Source organism: Somniosus microcephalus, chromosome 4, assembly GCF_052327205.1.
Source record: "Somniosus microcephalus isolate GS21.2 chromosome 4, FLI_Smic_1.0, whole genome shotgun sequence".
In the NCBI taxonomy this organism is placed as follows: Eukaryota; Metazoa; Chordata; class Chondrichthyes; order Squaliformes; family Somniosidae; genus Somniosus; species Somniosus microcephalus.
The window spans coordinates 153,738,046-153,755,591 of record NC_140990.1 but is presented as its reverse complement, the minus strand read 5'-3'; the positions used below and the strand labels follow the sequence as shown (position 1 = coordinate 153,755,591).

At 48.3% G+C, this 17,546-nt stretch overlaps 1 protein-coding gene across 8 annotated transcripts in view; it reads left to right on the top strand.

Moving 5' to 3' along the window:
• Nucleotides 1–5,994, top strand: part of LOC147119926 (caspase-8-like) — a 55,656-nt gene extending 49,662 nt beyond the window's left edge. For all 8 annotated transcript variants that reach the window (XM_085985330.1, XM_085985326.1, XM_085985329.1 and 5 more), the window contains exon 10: nucleotides 4,977–5,994. In XM_085985330.1, coding sequence (XP_085841456.1) covers nucleotides 4,977–5,124 — 148 coding nt within the window. In that variant the 3' untranslated portion in view covers nucleotides 5,125–5,994. The remainder of the gene's footprint in view (nucleotides 1–4,976) is intronic.
• The last annotated feature ends 11,552 nt before the right edge of the window (nucleotides 5,995–17,546 follow it).

Sequence of the window (17,546 nt, the reverse complement as noted above, 5' to 3'; positions counted from 1 at the left end):
ACTGCAGCAACTCGCCAAGGCTTCTTCGGCAGCACCTCCCAAACCCACCTAGAAGGACAAAGGCAGCAGGCGCATGGGAACACCACCTCCAAGTTCCCCTCCAAGTTACACACCATCCTGACTTAGAAGTATATCGCCGATCCTTCATCGTTGCTGGGTCAAAATCCTGGAACTCCCTACCTAACAGCACTGTGGGAGTACCTTCACCACACGGACTGCAGCGGTTCAAGAAGGCGGCTCACCACCACCTTCTCAAGGGCAATTAGGGATGGGCAATAATTGCTGGCCTTGCCAGCGACACCCACATCCCATAAAAACAAATTTTAAAAAATAATTTAAAAATTGAAATTTGGGGAGAAGGTGACTGGTCGCCATGTCATTATCTGGCACTATACTCTTCCTGAAGTCCTCCTCTTCCTTTTCCAAATCATCTTCTTATAATTAAATTAATCATCATTTTCAGGACTGCTTATTTAGCCTACACATTTTTCTTGGGTATTTACTTATTTTGCAAACCTAACCTTTTAGTTTGAAAAGTGTATATTTTTCCTCTGTTGAGATATCCTTCAGTGACAGATCCAGTTAATTTCTTCCTTCAATATTTAGGACACCACTATATGTTTTTACAAATATATTAAGAGAAAGAGGGTGACTAACGAAACTAGTTGAATTTTTTGAGGAGGTGGCTAACGTGGTAGATAAATGAATGTCTATGGATGTTGTTTATATGGACTTCCAGTTAGTATTCAATAAGGTTCCACATAAGAGACTGGTAACAAAAATGAGAGCGCATGGATTGGAGGCAATCTGTTGGCTTGGATAGGAAATTGGTTCGAAGGTTACAGTGAGTAGGGATAATGGGTTTAAGAACCAAGGAACAAAACTCCATATCCCTTTGCCCTATATCGCTTAATACCTTTGGTTAATAGAAATCTATCAATCTCAGATTTAAAATTAACAATTGACCTAGCAACAATTGCCATTTGTGGAAGAGAGTTCCAAACTTCTACCACCTGTTGTGTGTAGAAGTGTTTCCTAACTTCACTCCTGAAAGGTCTGGATCTAATTTTTAAACTGTGCCCCCAGTCCAAGAATCCCCAACCAGCGGAAATAGTTTCTCTCTATCTACCCCATCAGTTCCCCTTAATATCTTGTAAACTTTGAACAAATCACTCTTTAATCTTCTAAATTCCAAGGAATACAACCCTAATTTGTGTATCTCCTCGTAACTTAACCCTTGGAGTCCGGGTATCATTCTGGTAAACCTACGCTGCACTCCCTCCAAGGCCAATATACCCTTCCTAAGGTGTGGTGCCCAGAACTGCTCACAGTACACCAGGTGTGGTCTAACCAATTTGTATCACTGTAGCATTACTTCTAACCCCTTGTATTCTAGTCCTCTAGATATAAAGGCTAAAATTCCATTAGCCTTTTTGATTATTTCTTGTACCAGTCCTTGACATTTTAATGATCTATGTACCTGGACCCCCCAAGTCTCTTTGGACCTCCACTGTTTTTAGCTTTTCACCATTTAGAAAGTACCCTGTTCTATCCTTTTTAGGTCCAAAGTGGATTGCCTCACACTTGCCTACATTGAAATCCATTTGCCACAGTTTTGCCCATTCACTTAATCGATCAATATCCCTTTGTAATTTTATGCTTCTACTTACAATGCCGCCTATCTTTGTATCATCTGCAAACTTGGATATGTGGCTTTCTATCCCATCATCTTAAGTCATTAATAAATACAGTGAATAGTTGAGGCCCCAACACAGATCCCTGCGGGATACCACTAGTCATATCCTGTCAATTAGAGTACCTATCCACTATCCCTACTCTCTGTCTGCTGCGGCTCAGCCAATCTCCTAACCAGTCAATAATTTGTCCTCCGTAATTTGCCACTGAGCTTCAACTTTAGCTAACAGCCTCTTATGAGGGACTTTATCAAATGCCTTCTGGAAGTCCATATAAATAACATCCATAGGCATTCCCCAGTCCACTACTTTAGGTACCTCTTCAATGTACTCCAGTTGGCAGGATGTGACTAGTGGCGTACCCCAGGGATCTGTACCGGGGCCTCAGCTTTTCTCTATATTTATAAATGACTTGGATGAAGGAATAGAGAGCCATATATTTGGAATTCTCTACCCAGAGGGCTGTGGAGGCTCAGCCGTTGCGTATATTCAAGACAGAGATCGATAGATTTTTGGATACTAAGAGAACAAAGGGATACGGGGAGAGTGCGGGAAGGTGGAGTTGAGGCAGAAGATCAGCCATGATCTTATTGAAGGGCTGAATGGTCTACTCCTGCTCCTATTTCTTAAATTCTTATATATCCAAGTTTGCTGATGACACCAAGTTAGGTGGCACAGTAAATATGCAGCTGGGAGCAGAAAGTTGCAAAGGGACATTGAGAGATTCAGTGAGTGGGCAAAACTGTGGCAGATAGAGTTCAATGTGGGAATTCTGAGGTCATCCAATTTGGACCCAAGAGAGATAGATCAGAGTATTCTCTAAATGGTGAGAAGCTGGGAATGGGGATGAGAGAGAGTTAGGGGTCCAAGTGCACAAAGCATTAAAAACTAGTGGACAGGGACAAAAAGGCTAATGGAATGTTGGCCTTTATCTCAAGGGCTGGAATACAGAGGGGGGGGAAGTGATGCTCCAGCTGTACAGAGCTCTGGTTGGACCCCATCTGGACACTGCGTTCAGTGCTGGGCACCGCACCTCAAGAAGGAGATCAACAGGATTTGACAAAGTCAACATGGATTTATGAAAGAGATATCATGTTTGACAAACCTACTGGAGTTTTTTTGAGGATGTAACTGGTAGAATAGATAAGGGAGAACCAATGGATGTGGTGTATTTAGATTTTCAGAAGGCCTTTGATAAAGTCCCACATAAGAGGTTAGTGTGCAAAATTAAAGCACATGGGATTGGGGGTAATATAATGGTATGGATTGAAAATTGGTTAACAGACAGGAAACAGAGAGTAGGAATAAATGGGTCTTTTTTGGGGTGGCAGGCAGTGACTAGTGGGGTACTGCAGGGATCAGTGCTTGGGCCTCAGCTATTCACAATATATATCAATGATTTGGATGAGTGAACCAAATGTAATATTTCCACGTTTGCTGACGACATGAAACTAGGTGGGATTGTGAGTTGTGAGGAGAATGCAAAGAGGCTTCAAGGCGATTTAGACAAGTTGAGTGAGTGGGCAAATACATGGCAGATGCAGTATAACGTGGATAAATGTGAAGTTATCCACTTTGGTAGGAAAAACAGAAAGGCAGAGTATTATTTAAATGGTGATAGATTGGGAAATGTTGATGTACAAAGGGACCCGGATGTCCTTGTACACCAGTCACTGAAAGCAAGCATGCAGGTGCAGCAAGCAATTAGGAAGACAAATGGTATGTAGGCCTACATTGCAAGAGGATTTGAGTACAGGAGCAAGGATGTCTTAATACAGTTTTACAGGGCCTTGGTGAGACCACACCTGGAGTACTGTGTGCAGTTTTGGTCTCCTTACCTAAGAAAGGATATACTTGCCATAGAGGGAGTGCAGCGAAGGTTCACCAGACTGATTCCTGGGATGGCAGGACTGTTGTATGAGGAGAGATTGGGTCGACTAGGCCTGTATTCACTAGAGTTTAGAAGAATGAGAGGGGATCTCATTGAAACGTATAAAATTCTGACAGGGTTAGACAGACTGGATGCAGGGAGGATGTTTCCCCTGGCTGGGGGGTCTAGAACGGGGGGTCACAGTCTCAGGATACGGGATAGGACATTTAGGACTGAGATGAGGAGAAATTTCTTCACTCAGAGGGTGGTGAACCTGTGGAATTCTCTACCACAGAAGGCTGTGGAGGCCAGGTCACTGAATATATTTAAGAAGGAGATAGATATCTAGACACAAAAGGCATCAAGGGGTATGGGGAGAGAGCGGGAATATGGTATTGAGATAGAGGATCAGTCGTGATCATATTGAATGGCGGAGCAGGCTCGAAGGGCCGAATGACCGACTCCTGCTCCTAGTTTTCTATATATTGGAGGGGGAACAGTGCAGATTCACCAGAATGATACTGGGGCTAAAAGGGTTAAATTATGAGGACAGGTTGCTTGATTAGGCTTGTATTCCCTTACATGTAGACGATTAAGGGGTGATCTAATTGAGGTGTTTACGATGGTTAAAGGAGTTGATAGGGTAGATAGAGAGAAACTCTTTTCTCTGGTGGGGGAGTCCAAAACAAGGGGGCATAACCTTAAAATTAGAGCTGGGCCTTTCAGTTATGCTGTCAGGAAACACCTCTTCACACAAAAGGAGTTGGAAATCTGGAACTGTCTCCCCCAAAAAGCTGTTGAGGCTGGGGATCAATTGAAAATTTCAACACTGAAATTGATAGTTTTTTTTGGCAAGAGCATTAAGGGTAATGGAACAAACATGGGTGGATGGGGCTATGATACAGATCAACCATGATTTAATTGAATGGCGGAACAGGCTCGAGGGGCTGAATGGCCTCCTGCTGTTCTTATGTTCCATTTCTTTGAAGCTGACCTTTTTTAAATCATGTATAATTTTGTCCTGGTTCTTACTGTGCTGGTAAGTTAAACATTATTTTGGTCCTTTCAGATTCCACTATTTCTACAATAAGGATCTTATCCTAAGTACATATGTAGCTGATCTAAATGCAATTTATTTTAGGTCTGTAATGCGTTGGATCAAAATAAAAGCCAGCAGTGCATTCACTACTGAGTCTATTGACTCACTTCCATTCGAGAATTCCCCGTTTATCCTGGGGTTGACTGAAGTTACCCATTATTACATTATTCTCTTTCCATATCCTTCTCAACCCATCATACAATATGTTGTCATTATCATCCTCCAGTCAGGGTCTGTTGCAGACCCCTATTGTTGATCTGGGGTCTCTTCCGCCTGCTTACTAACACTTCTGATTTCCTTTTTGCCTCCCCAGAGGATACGACCTACTTACAATTCTGACTGAAGTGAATCGGAGAGTGAGCGAAAAACATCTGAGTAAGAAGCAAATTCCAGAGCCAAGGTTCACCCTATCCAAGAAGTTGATCATTTTGCCCTCTTCTGCACGGAGAATGAACAGCTGATCCTACTTCAGCTGTACAGGAATGAAAACTTTGTGTTCGTCATCTCAGGAGAAAATTGAACAAGGATGCACCAGCAAGCTAGCATGACTTTAAACATATTTACTGTACCATTGTGCCCCGGCAGCTCCTGTGCCCCAAGGCACTCAAACCACTATGATCGGGAAAATTCTGGATTTATTTTCTGTAGATGCATGAAGGAGATTTCCATGTAGATCATGCTTTTAAAATTTTTTTTTATGTAATTGTACGTAAATATCGCAAGATTAAAATGTTCCAGAAGGAGAAAGGACCGTCAAAGACTCATGCTGTGCGAGGAGGAAACTGTGTATTCAGTTTATTCCTCCAAAATTAGTGGTTGTGGCTACTGTGCAAGTAGCAGCTCAGTCAGAGCAATAGGCCCTTTGAAGAAAGACAGACTTGTATTTATCAAGCACCTTTCACAACCTCAGTACGTTTCTTTGATCCTATGCATTTTGAGTAAATCTGAGAAAATGCTTTCAGGGCTACTCATGTCTCCCCACACTGTACAGAGTGACTGCGGGCCCACTACAGACCCCCACCCCCCAGTGCAGTGCAATCCAACTAAAACCGTCTGCAACCACGTCCCATTCCTAGGGTGCAGAAGAGACACCACACATCCAGGACACAGAGGAGCGATTGCACCGTCCTGCCCCCATGCCCTTCGCAGGTACATGGAAGAGTGATCAGGCACCCCATTCCAGCCCAAACAGGAGGTCTTCATGGGGACCGAAAGCATCATCTCAAAGTGCACTGCAGCAAACACTTCACTTATAACTGGCAGCAAACCTGGAAATACATGGGTACTGCTATAGGCCACTGCTGCACCAAGGCAAAAGTTCTACTCTTTGAGTTGTACAAGTGCCAGCTATACCCAGTCATACAATCCCTGAAAGTGTTCAGAGCGACTTGAAACAATTCCAAGGCCATTCTCACAGGTCTGTAATTTGCAGCGGGATGGGGAGGGAGAATCTTATATTTGATTTATGATTAAATGCTCCAAACTTGAGGGGCGGCCTATCCTTCCACAAAGGAAATAAAAACGAACAGAAAACAGAAAAAGGAGACATGACAAATGTCAGGAGCAAGATTCAGTTAATAACCAGGAAGATTATGAAAAGTACAGGAGTGAATTGAAAAAGTTAATTACAGGAGGCAAAGAGAGGTTGCAAGGAAAGATTAGCAAGCAACATTAAATTGAATCCTAAAACATTTTATAAACAAAGTGTAAGCGGTTAGCTAGGGAAAAGTTCGGCCTATTAAGGACCCAAAGGGAAAGCTTCATGTAGAGGCAGAGGCAGAGGACATGGCAAAAGTATTAAATGAGTACTTTGCATCTGTCTTCACAAAGGAAGCGGATGATGTGAAGATTACACTAAAAGAGGAGGAAGTTATGGACAGGATAGTAATCGATAGAGAAGACATACTACAATGATTAGCATTACTGAAAGTTGGTAAGTCACCTGGTCCAGATGGAATGCATCCTAGGTTGCTGAAAGAAGCAAAGGTAGAAATAGCAGAGGCACTGGTCACAATCTTTCAATCCTCATTGGATACAGGAGTAGTGCCAGACGACTGGAGGGTTGCTAATGTTATACTGTAGGAATTAACGAATTCCTACGAATAACGGAGATCGACACAAGAGAACAATTAAACAGGTCTTTACTCAACGGAGATGCCACGAGGACTGACTGGGCAGCCCCGTGGTTTGCGATGTGATGTCATCGCGTTTACCTGCGTTTTCCCGCGCTCTTAAAGGGGCCATGCCCCGTACATGCTAACTCTATATACAAAACACAGTAATGCCTAACACAATGGTACAGGTTTAGGCTGGTGTTAGAACATCGTTAAAGAGAATTATATACAGTTAGCCAGAGTCAGTGGTTCTGCCATATGCGCCCCCCCAGAATTCGCTTTAACGGACAAAGTCGAACGGTGAGGGGATCTGACGAGCCTGTCAGAACGACTCCTGTACTCTCGAGGCGGAGGCTGCTGGTCGGCTGGCGGTCTGGCGGGCGGTCGCACTTAGTCTGCTGTAACGACGATGGGTGGCCGACCCCGTCTCGGCGGTTATGCTGTCTCGACGGGGCGGTTGAGGTCTAAATGTGCTGGTTTTAAGCGGTCGACCGAAATGTGGTCCGGTTTACCACCGACATCTACCGTGAAGGTTTTGTCCCCTGCTTCCAACACGCAGAAGGGACCGGTATATGGGACTTTGAGCGGATCCCTATGTGCATCATGGCGAATAAAAACGTATTCAGCCTTGTGAAGCTCCGTGGGAACGTGTGACCTCTGCAGCCCATGGTGTGAAGTGGGCACCGGTGTGAAACATCTGGCCGCCTCTTGCTGACTAGCAAGCTGGGCAGACACAGACCATGGCTCCGTCGATGTTGGTAAGAAGTCCCCCGGGACTCGCAGCGGCTGACCATACACAAGCTCTGCTGATGAAGAGCGAAGGTCTTTGGGGGCCGTGCGAAGGCCCAACAGGACCCACGGTAGCTTGTGTGCCCATCCAACGTCCTGGAGGCTGGCCCTCAGGGCGGCTTTCATTGACCGGCGGAAGCGTTGGCAGAGGCCATTCGCCTGTGGGTGGTAGGCTGTGGTGCGGTGCAATTTGACACCGAGTCCTTGGGCCACTGCATTCCAGAGTTCGGAGGAAAACTGCGGTCCCCTGTCTGACGAAATATCTGCGGGCACTCCGAAACGGGCGATCCAGGAGAAAATTAAAGCCCTGGCCACGTCCGCCGAAGTAGTGGATGACAGGAGGACCGCCTCCAGCCATCTGGTGGTGCGGTCAACCATGGTCAGGATGTGTGAAAAACCATGGGAGGGTGGGAGTGGTCCTACCAGGTCCACGTTGACATGGTCAAAACGTCGCTCCGGAACTGTGAAGGTGGCCAACGGAGCTTTGATGTGGCGCTGTACCATGGCCTTTTGGCAGACCACGCAGGTGTTGGCCCAGTCACAGACATCTTTATGCATGCCATGCCATACAAATTTCGCTGACATCAGTTTCTGAGAGGCCTTCATTCATGGGTGTGACAACCCATGTATGGCGTCAAACACTTTGCGGTGCCAGACGACCGGCACGACAGGGCAAGGATCCTGTACGGAGACATCACACAACAGCGTGGTACCTGCCGAATGGAACTTGATGTCGGCCAACTGGAGGCCAGTGATGGCCGTTCTGTAAGCTTGGACTTCCGGGTCCGAGGCCTGGTCCGCTGCCATGAGGGCGTAGTCGATGCCCAAATGAACCGTATTGACGATCGCGCGGGAGAGGCAGTCTGCCACCAGGTTGTCCTTACCAGCCACGTGCTGTATATCCGTGGTGAATTCGGATATGTAGGTCAGTTGACGCTGCTGTCGGGCTGACCACGGTTCGGTGGTCTTGGCCATTGCAAAGGTTTGCGGCTTATGGTCCACAAAGGCGGTGAAAGGACGTCCTTCCAGTAGGAACCGAAAATGGCGGATGGCCAGAAAAAGGGCGAGCAACTCCCGGTCGAACGTGCTGTATGCTCTCTCGTTCTGCTGTAGTTGACGGCTGAAGAATGCCAACGGCTGCCACGTCCCGTTCACCCACTGCTGTTGCACGGCACCGACTGCGTAGTCCGACGTGTCGGTGATGAGGGCGATGGTGGCTCCTGACAGCGGGTGCGCCAGCATAGTCGCGTTGGCTAAGGCGCTTTTGGTGTCGGCGAACGCTCGGGCCATGTCATCCGTCCAGTCTACCGGGCTCTTGCCAGTCTTGCCCTTGAGGGCCTCGTACAGGGGCTGCATGAGTAGTGCCGCCTTAGGCACGAAACGGTGGTAAAAGTTTACCATGTCTAGGAATTCCTGCAGGGCCTTTACGTTCTGCGGGCGTGGAAAGGATGTCACCGCCTCTACTTTCGAAGGTAAAGGAACCGTTCCCTCTGAGGTGATGCGATGCCCCAGGAAGTCAATTTGGTGCAGGCCAAACTGACACTTGGCCGGGTTGATAATCAGGCCGTGTTGGCTGAGGCGTCAAAAAAGGGTGTGTAGGTGACAGGTATGTTCTTCCTTAGTAGGACTGGCAATTAGAATATCATCTAGGTAGACGAAGAGGAACTTGAGGTCCCGCAGCATGGAGTCCATCAGGCGTTGGAAAGCCTGGGCGGCGTTCTTTAACCCAAACGGCATTCATAAAAACTCGAAGAGGCCGAATGGGGTGATGACTGCGGTCTTCTGGACGTCTTGTGGATGAACTGGGACCTGGTGGTAGCCCCGGACGAGGTCGACTTTTGAGAACACGGTGTTCCCTGCCAAATGGGCAGAGAAATCCTGAATGTGGGGGATCGGGTACCGATCGGGAGTGGTGGCGTCGTTTAGGCATCGATAGTCGCCGCATGGCCGCCATCCACCGCCAGGCTTCGGGACGATATGGAGGGGTGAAAACCAGGGACTATTTGACTGGCGAATAATCCCTAACCGTTCCATGGTTGCGAACTCCGCCTTTGCGACCGCCAGCTTGCCAGGTTCCAGGCGCCGGGCCCGCGTGTAGACCGGGGGGCCGTTGGTGGTGATGTGGTGTTCCACACCATGTTTCGTGGCTGTGGAGGAGAACGTGGGTCTTGTCAGGTTGGGGAATTCGCCGAGCAGGTGAGCGAACTCATCAGGAATCGAGAACACACAGGAGATGGTGCGTGACGTAGTGTTACTGCGGCAACACGGAAGAGAATTAAAAGTTGCTGCGTTGATCAGCCGCCGGTTCCTAACGTCGACCAGGAGGCTGTTGGCACACAGGAAATCCATGCCGAGGAGGGGCTGGGAAACTTTGGCCGTAACAAACTCCCAGTGAAAACGTTGCCCCCCGAGGCACACCTCCACTCGCCGTCTGCCGAAGGACTGAATTGTTCCGCCATTGGCCGCTTCAAGGGTGGGGCCGTGATTCCCCGTCTGCACATCGAGGGCGGACGCGGGTAAAATGCTGCACTGCGCTCCAGTGTCACACAGAAAATGACGACCGGAGAGAGTATCAGTGATGAACAGCAATTTTCCCGTGTTGCCGATCGCCATCGCGGCCACAGGGTGCCCGTTAGACCCGTCCCTCGGTGGTCGCAGTGTCAGTTGTTGTTTGTTTTGTTGGGGAAAACTGCAGGGAGGGCGGCAACGCTTCGCCTTCACGCTGAACTGCGCATGGTAGAAACACAGCCCAGCAGGCCGACGAGCTGGGGTGGTGTCTGTGGGGGATGGGTGCCTCGTGGCGGCGCAGTACTGCCGAGTTACAGCGAAAATTTTGTCAGCCTCCGCAGCGAGTGTTGCGCAGTCTTCAATTTCAGATCTGGCCAGGGCAGCTTGTACCTGTTCAGACAGTTGGCTGAGGAAAATCTTGCGGAATAGGAAACATTCCCATTCTGAGCCCAGGAGTGTGAGCATTTGGCTCAGCAACTTTGAAGACTTGGAGTCCCCGAGCCCAGGCATAGCGAGTAATCGACGGGCGCGCTCCGATTTTGTGAGCCCGAAAACCTGCAGTAACCGCGCTTTGAGGGTTTCATACTTGCGCTCCGTTGGGGGGTTTTCGAGGAGGCTGACGATCCGAGAGGCAGTAGAGCTGTCGAGTGCGGAGACCACATAAAGGTACTTGGTCTGATCCGCATCGATGTTCCTCAGGGCGAACTGGGCCTCTGTAAAGTTCGCGCCTCAATAATACACAGACTTCGGGAGAACAGTTTAACAGGTACTTTACTGAACAAGAGTCAGCTTGAAACTGAAACTACAGAAGCCTGCTAGGGCCTTTTATACAGGGGTGGTCACTGCCGGTACTGCAGTCTAAGACCAGTTATTCCCTTAAAAGGTACATACACAACAATTCCTCCCCTTTTAGATAAACAGTACATAACATTCATTTAACAACTAAATAATAACTAATCACAATTACAATTTTCTCAGTAATATATATACATCAACTGAAATAGTCATTTATAAGTTCAGTCTTTGAGGAGGCTTCCTGATCCGGACTGGATAGCGCCTTTCTCGAGTATCCTGTTCTGGCGGTGGAGTCAATTCTGGCTCATTGTCATTGGTTGGTTTGTCAGCTTCCAATATCCCTGTTTCTGAGGTAGACGCAATCTGTACTTCGGGCTCATTACCAGGTGCACATGCTTGTGGTACAGGTTTGGCTTGTTCCTGTGACTCTAGAATCTGGTCAGCATGGCGTCTCACGATGCTTTCTCCAACGTCCACTGTGTACATTAGTGGTCCCTGCTGTGTGCATATCGTGCCTGGCTGCCATTTTTCTGTTCGGTAGTCGCGGGCCAAGACTGGTTGCCCTATCTTGAAGCTCCTGGTTGGCTTCTCATTTATGTGCTGGAACTGCTTATCCTCAACATCTCGTCTTATGTTTGGTTTGAGCAAATCCAAGCGACATCTTAGTCTCCGGTTGAAAAACAGTACGGCTGGAGTTTGGTTGGTTACTTCATGTGTCGCATTCCGGTAAGCAAACAGGAAGTTATCCACCTTGTGTTGCAGTGGTATGTCGTCATTATACATTGCCTTTATGGCCTTTTTAAAGGTCTGAACAAACCTCTCAGCCAATCCATTTGTGGCTGGATGATATGGGGCAGATGTGTAATGTTTCACCCCATTATTCTTCAGGAACCTCCGGAAATCCTCAGACACAATGATCTGTTCTGGCAACCCATTCCTGGTGAAGATGGTCCTTAGGACTGCAATAGTTTTCTCCATGGTGGTGGAAGACATTTTAATGACCTCTGGCCATTTCGAACGGGCATCCACAGCGATTAGAAACATTGAGTCCATAAATGGACCAGCGAAATCAATGTGTACCCATTGCCATGGAGATGAGGGCCACTCCCATGGATGTAGTGGGGCCTGTGGTGGAGCGTTTTGGACCTTCTGGCATCCTGTGCATCTCTTGGTCATATCCTCGATTTCTTTATCGATTCCCGGCCACCACACAAACGCCCTGGCTAGGCTCTTCATTTTTACCCCTCCCAGATGACCCTCGTGAAGCTCATTGAGTACTCTATCTCTCAACTTGGGTGGAATTACCACTCGGGATCCACACATCAAGGTTCCCCGGCACACTGACAGCTGTTCCCTCCTTGGCGAGAATGCTGGCAACAGTGAGTCGCCATATGCTGGCCATCCCTTCACCATCAAATCATAGACCCGAGAGAGTGCCGGGTCATTTCGGGTTTCCTTCTCAGTACTTGCGTTCGTAACAGGCAAACATTCGACTATGGTCGCATGGAATATCTCCACAGGGTCCACTGCAGGTGCTTCTTCCGCTGTAGGCAACGGTAGGCGCAACAGCCCATCAGCGTTTCCATGTTGTTTTGTACCTTTGTACTCTATGTCATACTGATGTGCCCCTAGAAAAAGTGACCATCTTTGCAGCCGTTGCGCCGTCATCACCGGAACGCCCTTCTTTGGGTTAAAAATTGAGACCAGGGGTTGATGATCAGTCAGTAGGGTGAATTTCTGCCTGTGCAGATAGTGATTGAACTTCTTCACCCCCCACACCAGGCTGAGGGCCTCCCTGTCAATCTGGGCGTAGTTACGCTTGGCTGAGGTTAGCGAGCACGATGCAAAGGCTATTGGCCTCTCTGAACCGTCACGGAATTTGTGTGACCGCACCGCTCCAATGCCGTAAGGTGACGCATCACATGCCAACCGAATCGGTAGTGTTGGGTTGTAGTGGGCTAATACTTCTTTTGAAGTGATTCGGCATTTACATTCCTGAAAGGCACGCTTACACTCATCACTCCATTTCCATGTTACACCAGTTTGAAGGAGGGCGTTCAGTGGGTGCAGAATTGTAGATAAATTCAGCAAGAACTTATGGTAGTAGTTCACCAACCCGAGGAACGACCTCAGTTGTGACACATTTTCTGGTGCTGGAGCCTTGACTACAGCCTCAATCTTGTCCGGCGACTTATGCAACGCTTCCTCATCAATCATGTGGCCACAATACGAGATTTGTCTCCTGAAGAACTCGCATTTGGGACGGTTGGCTCGTAGCCCATATTCCTGCAATCTCGTGAGCACCTGTTCCAGGTTGGCAAGGTGTTCATTGTCATTTTCGCCCGTAACCAGGATGTCGTCCAAATAACACTGGGTCCCCGGGATCCCTTGCAGGACTTGTTCCATTGCCCTCTGCCACATAGCCGGGGCCAATGCTACCCCAAATATCAGTCGATTGTACTGGTAAAGGCCTTTGTGAGTGTTTATCGTGAGGTATTTCCTAGATGCTTCTTCCACCTCCATTTGTAGATACGCTTGAGCCAGGTCAATCTTTGTAAAACGTTTCCCTCCAGATAGTGAGGTGAAAATATCTTCTATCCGCGGAAGCGGATGCTGTACTGTGTGCAGGACTGGGTTCACAGTCACCTTGAAGTCCCCACAGATGCGAACCTTCCTTGGCTCCCCAGGCGTGCTACTCAATGCTTTCTTCATTACAGGAACGATGGGTGTGGCCCACTCGCTCCACTCCACCTTAGACAGCACCCCCGAACGCTCCAGACTCTCCAGTTTAGCTTCCACAGCTGGGCGTATCGCGTATGGCACCGGTCTGTCCTTGAAAAATTTTGGGGTTGCGTTATCCTCAATCTTTATGGTTGCCTTTACTCCTTTTAGAGTCCCAAGTCCTTGTTGGAACACCTCTTCCGCGTCAGATAGAATTTGTGACAGACGTCCAGGTGCAACGTCATCATCTTTTTTGTCAGTCACAGTTAGTGCCAGAATGGAATGCCAATCCAATTGTAGTCTTCGGATCCATTCACGTCCCAATAATGGTGGTCCTCCATCTCGTAGTATATACATGTATAGTTTCTGTGTTTCCTTTCAATTTATATTCAACTGGCACCCTTATTTTTACTCTGGGGTAGACCTTTTGCCCCGTGTATGTCTTCAATACAATGGACGTGTCTTTTAAGGGTATATATGAGAATAGCCGCTCATAGTCTCGTCGATTCATGACAGTTAGGGCTGATCCTGTGTCCAATTCCATCTTCACTGGGGACCCTGCTATCATGAGGGTGACCCAAATAGTTCGGTGATCTTCTTTTGCGATCACGTTGTGTAACTTTAAACAACTTAGTCGCCTGCTCCCGGAGTCCTTATCACTCTCCTGATCTTCGGAACTACTATCTGTCAGTTTCTTTACTTTCCTGTACTGTTCCTTAGTAGTTCTTGTCGTGTTGGTCTTCTTTCCCGACCTGCAGACTCTTGCTATATGTCCCATTTTCCCGCATTGCCTGCATATTTTGTCTTTAAACCAGCGGTCCGTCTGCTCATGGGTTGTTCTGCCGCAGCGATAGCACTTTTCGGCTCCATACGCCATTTCGTTAGCGCTGTATTCTTGTGGTTTCTGTTGTATTTCCGCAGCTCCCCGTGCTGCTGCTTCGTAGGATACTGCCACGCTGAAAGCCTGTTCTAGCGTCAGGTCCTTTTTTGAAAGTAGTCATTTCTGGGTTCCTTCACTCTGGAGCCCGCAGACAAACTTATCCTGTAAGGTGTCTGCCAGTCCTGCTCCGAACTGGCAGTGCTTCGATAACTTGCGTAGTTCCGTAAGATAGTCAGCATTGCTCTCATCTTTGTGCTGGTTTCTTTTATGGAACTTGAATCTTTCTGCTATCAGCAGTGGTGTAGGGCTTAGGTGTTCCTGTAAGATATGAACAATCTCCTCAAAACTTTTCTCCATTGGTTTAGCTGGGGTAATTAAATTCCGCAATAGGCCGTACGTACTCGCACCCATCAGATTTAATAATACCGACGCCCTCTTTCCATCAGCCACCTCATTTGCCTTGCAGTACACTTCAATTCTTTCCACATACGTGGTCCAGTCTTCTACCTCGTTGTCGAAAGCAGTGATACTGCCACTTTTCGGCATCTTGGGTGATTTAAAATGGCGCCTCCCGCGCTTTTGCTTCTTCCCCAATGGAATAAAATGGCGACTCCCGCGCTTTTGCTTCTTCCCCAACGGGATAAAATGGCGCCTTCCGCGCTTTTGCTTCTTCCCCTTACTGCCACGCTGCTCCTAGCGTTCTGCGGGGTAATGGCGGCGACCCGCAGCTTCGGCGCGCCTCGCTTTCCTTCCCCCCCGTTTAGTTTCTCTCCGCTGTCCTGTTCTCGAGCACCGACCGCGCCCTGTGCGCTCCAGCCTCTCTCTCGTTTTCTTTTCCCGGCGATGCTGCGCGGCCCGATTTGTAGAGCCGCTTGATCGAGCTTCAGCCCACCGCAGTCCGGAAGGGTCAGCGCGCTACCTGCTACCAGCACGATTCGCTGGAACCACAGTCTCTCCCGCAATTCTCCAAACACCGATGGATTCTTTGGGCGGTTGCCCTCGGTCGACGCCCGTTGCTCAGACTACGACCTTCCTTTCAGGCAAGATCCCCGTGAGATGATGCCACACTGCAGGTGAGTTCGAACTTACTCGTCGCCGCTGTAAAGTCCGCGCCTCAATAATACAGGGACTTCGGGAGAACAGTTTAACAGGTACTTTACTGAACAAGAGGCAGCTTGAAACTGAAACTACAGAAGCCTGCTAGGGCCTTTTATACAGGGGTGGTCACTGCTGGTACTGCAGTCTAAGACCAGTTATTCCCTTAAAGGTACATACACAACAGCCTCGACCTGAATAAATCACGAGGGCGCTTGCTGCTCCCAGAACTGCGGTAGCTTTAGCGAAACGGCGTTTGCTTCCATGCTGTGCTCTTCTTTTGTGAAAATGTTCGCAAAAACGGGGTCACCAATGTAGGAATTAACGAATTCCTACGAATAATGGAGATCGACACAAGAGAACAATTAAACAGGTCTTTACTCAACGGAGATGCCACGAGGACTGACTGGGCAGCCCCGTGGCTTGCGACGTGACGTCATCGCGTTTACCCGCGTTTTCCGGCGCTCTTAAAGGGGCCACGCCCCGTACATGCAAACTTTATATACAAAACACAGTGATGCCTAACACAATGATACAGGTTTAGGCTGGTGTTAGAACATCGTTAAAGAGAATTATATACAGTTAGCCAGAGTCATTCAGTGGTTCTGCCACAATACCACTATTCAAGAAAGGGGAGAGGGATAAACCAGGAAACTACAGACCAGTCAGCCTAACATCAGTGGTAGGGAAGTTATTGGAAACCATTATCAGGGACAAAATAAACTTTAATTTGGAAAGGCATGGGTTAATCAAGGAGAGCCAGCATGGAATTGTTAAAGGTAAATCGTGTCTGACTAACTTGATTGAATTCTTTGATGAGGTAACAGAGAAGGTTGATCAAGGTAGTGCAGTAGATGTATATATGGACTTTCAGAAGGCATTCGACAAAGTCCCACACAGGAGGCTTGTAAAGAAGATGGAAGCCCATGGAATTAAGGGGAAAGCGGGTGGTATGGATACGGAATTGGCTCAGTGACTGGAAGCAAAGGGTGGTGGTGGATGGATGTTTTTCAGACTGGGAGGTGGTTTGCAGTGGTGTCCCCAAGGGTCAGTTTTGGGTCCATTACTCTTTTCAATTTTTATAAATGACCTTGTGGCGGAGCCACTAAAGGACTCAGATCTTTTGTATATAATTCCCTTTAACAACATGTTAGCTACAGCCTGAGTCTGTATCTTTATTTATACTGTTTACTTGTACAGAGCGTGATTACATTAACAGCGCGGGTAAACGCGATGACGTCACGCCATACATCACATGATCCCCCACTGGCAGGAAGAACGTGATGACGTCATGACGTCAACCACGGGACCAGCCAGCAGTCCTCGTGGAGCCTCCGAACTGAATAGACCTACACTCGATGTTCTCCTGCAGTTACTTGTTTAAACCTGTTAGTTTCCATTAAACTTCGTTTTGTTTGAGCGCCTGAGTGGACCTCAGTCTTTGGATAGGAACTAGACATTCCTACATTGGTGACCCCGACTTTTGCGAACGGTTTTCGCAGAAGATAATCAACATGGAAACGAACGCCGTTACCTTGAAGCTACCGCAGTTCTGGGAGCAACAACCAGCCATGTGGTTCATCCAGGCTGAAGCCCAGTTCGCCGTCAGGGACATCGTTGCGGATCAGACCCGTTATTATTACGTGGTCTCTGCCCTCGACAGTGCCACAGCCTCGCGGATCGTCAGCCTACTTGGTAGTCCGCCGACTGATCGCAAGTATGACACCTTAAAGGCGCGGTTGCTGCAGGTCTTCGGGCTCACGACGTCGGAGCGCGCCTGCCGGCTGCTCGCTATGCCCGGCCTCGGGGACTCCAAGCCGTCCGAGCTCATGAGCCAGATGCTCACGCTCCTTGGGTCCGAGCCGGAGTGCTTCCTCTTCAGGGAGCTCAGCCTACTCCCGGAGCAAGTTCAGGCTGCCCTAGCCAGGTCCGAAGCCACAGACTGCGCGGAGCTTGCTGCCGGAGCGGACAAGATCTTCGT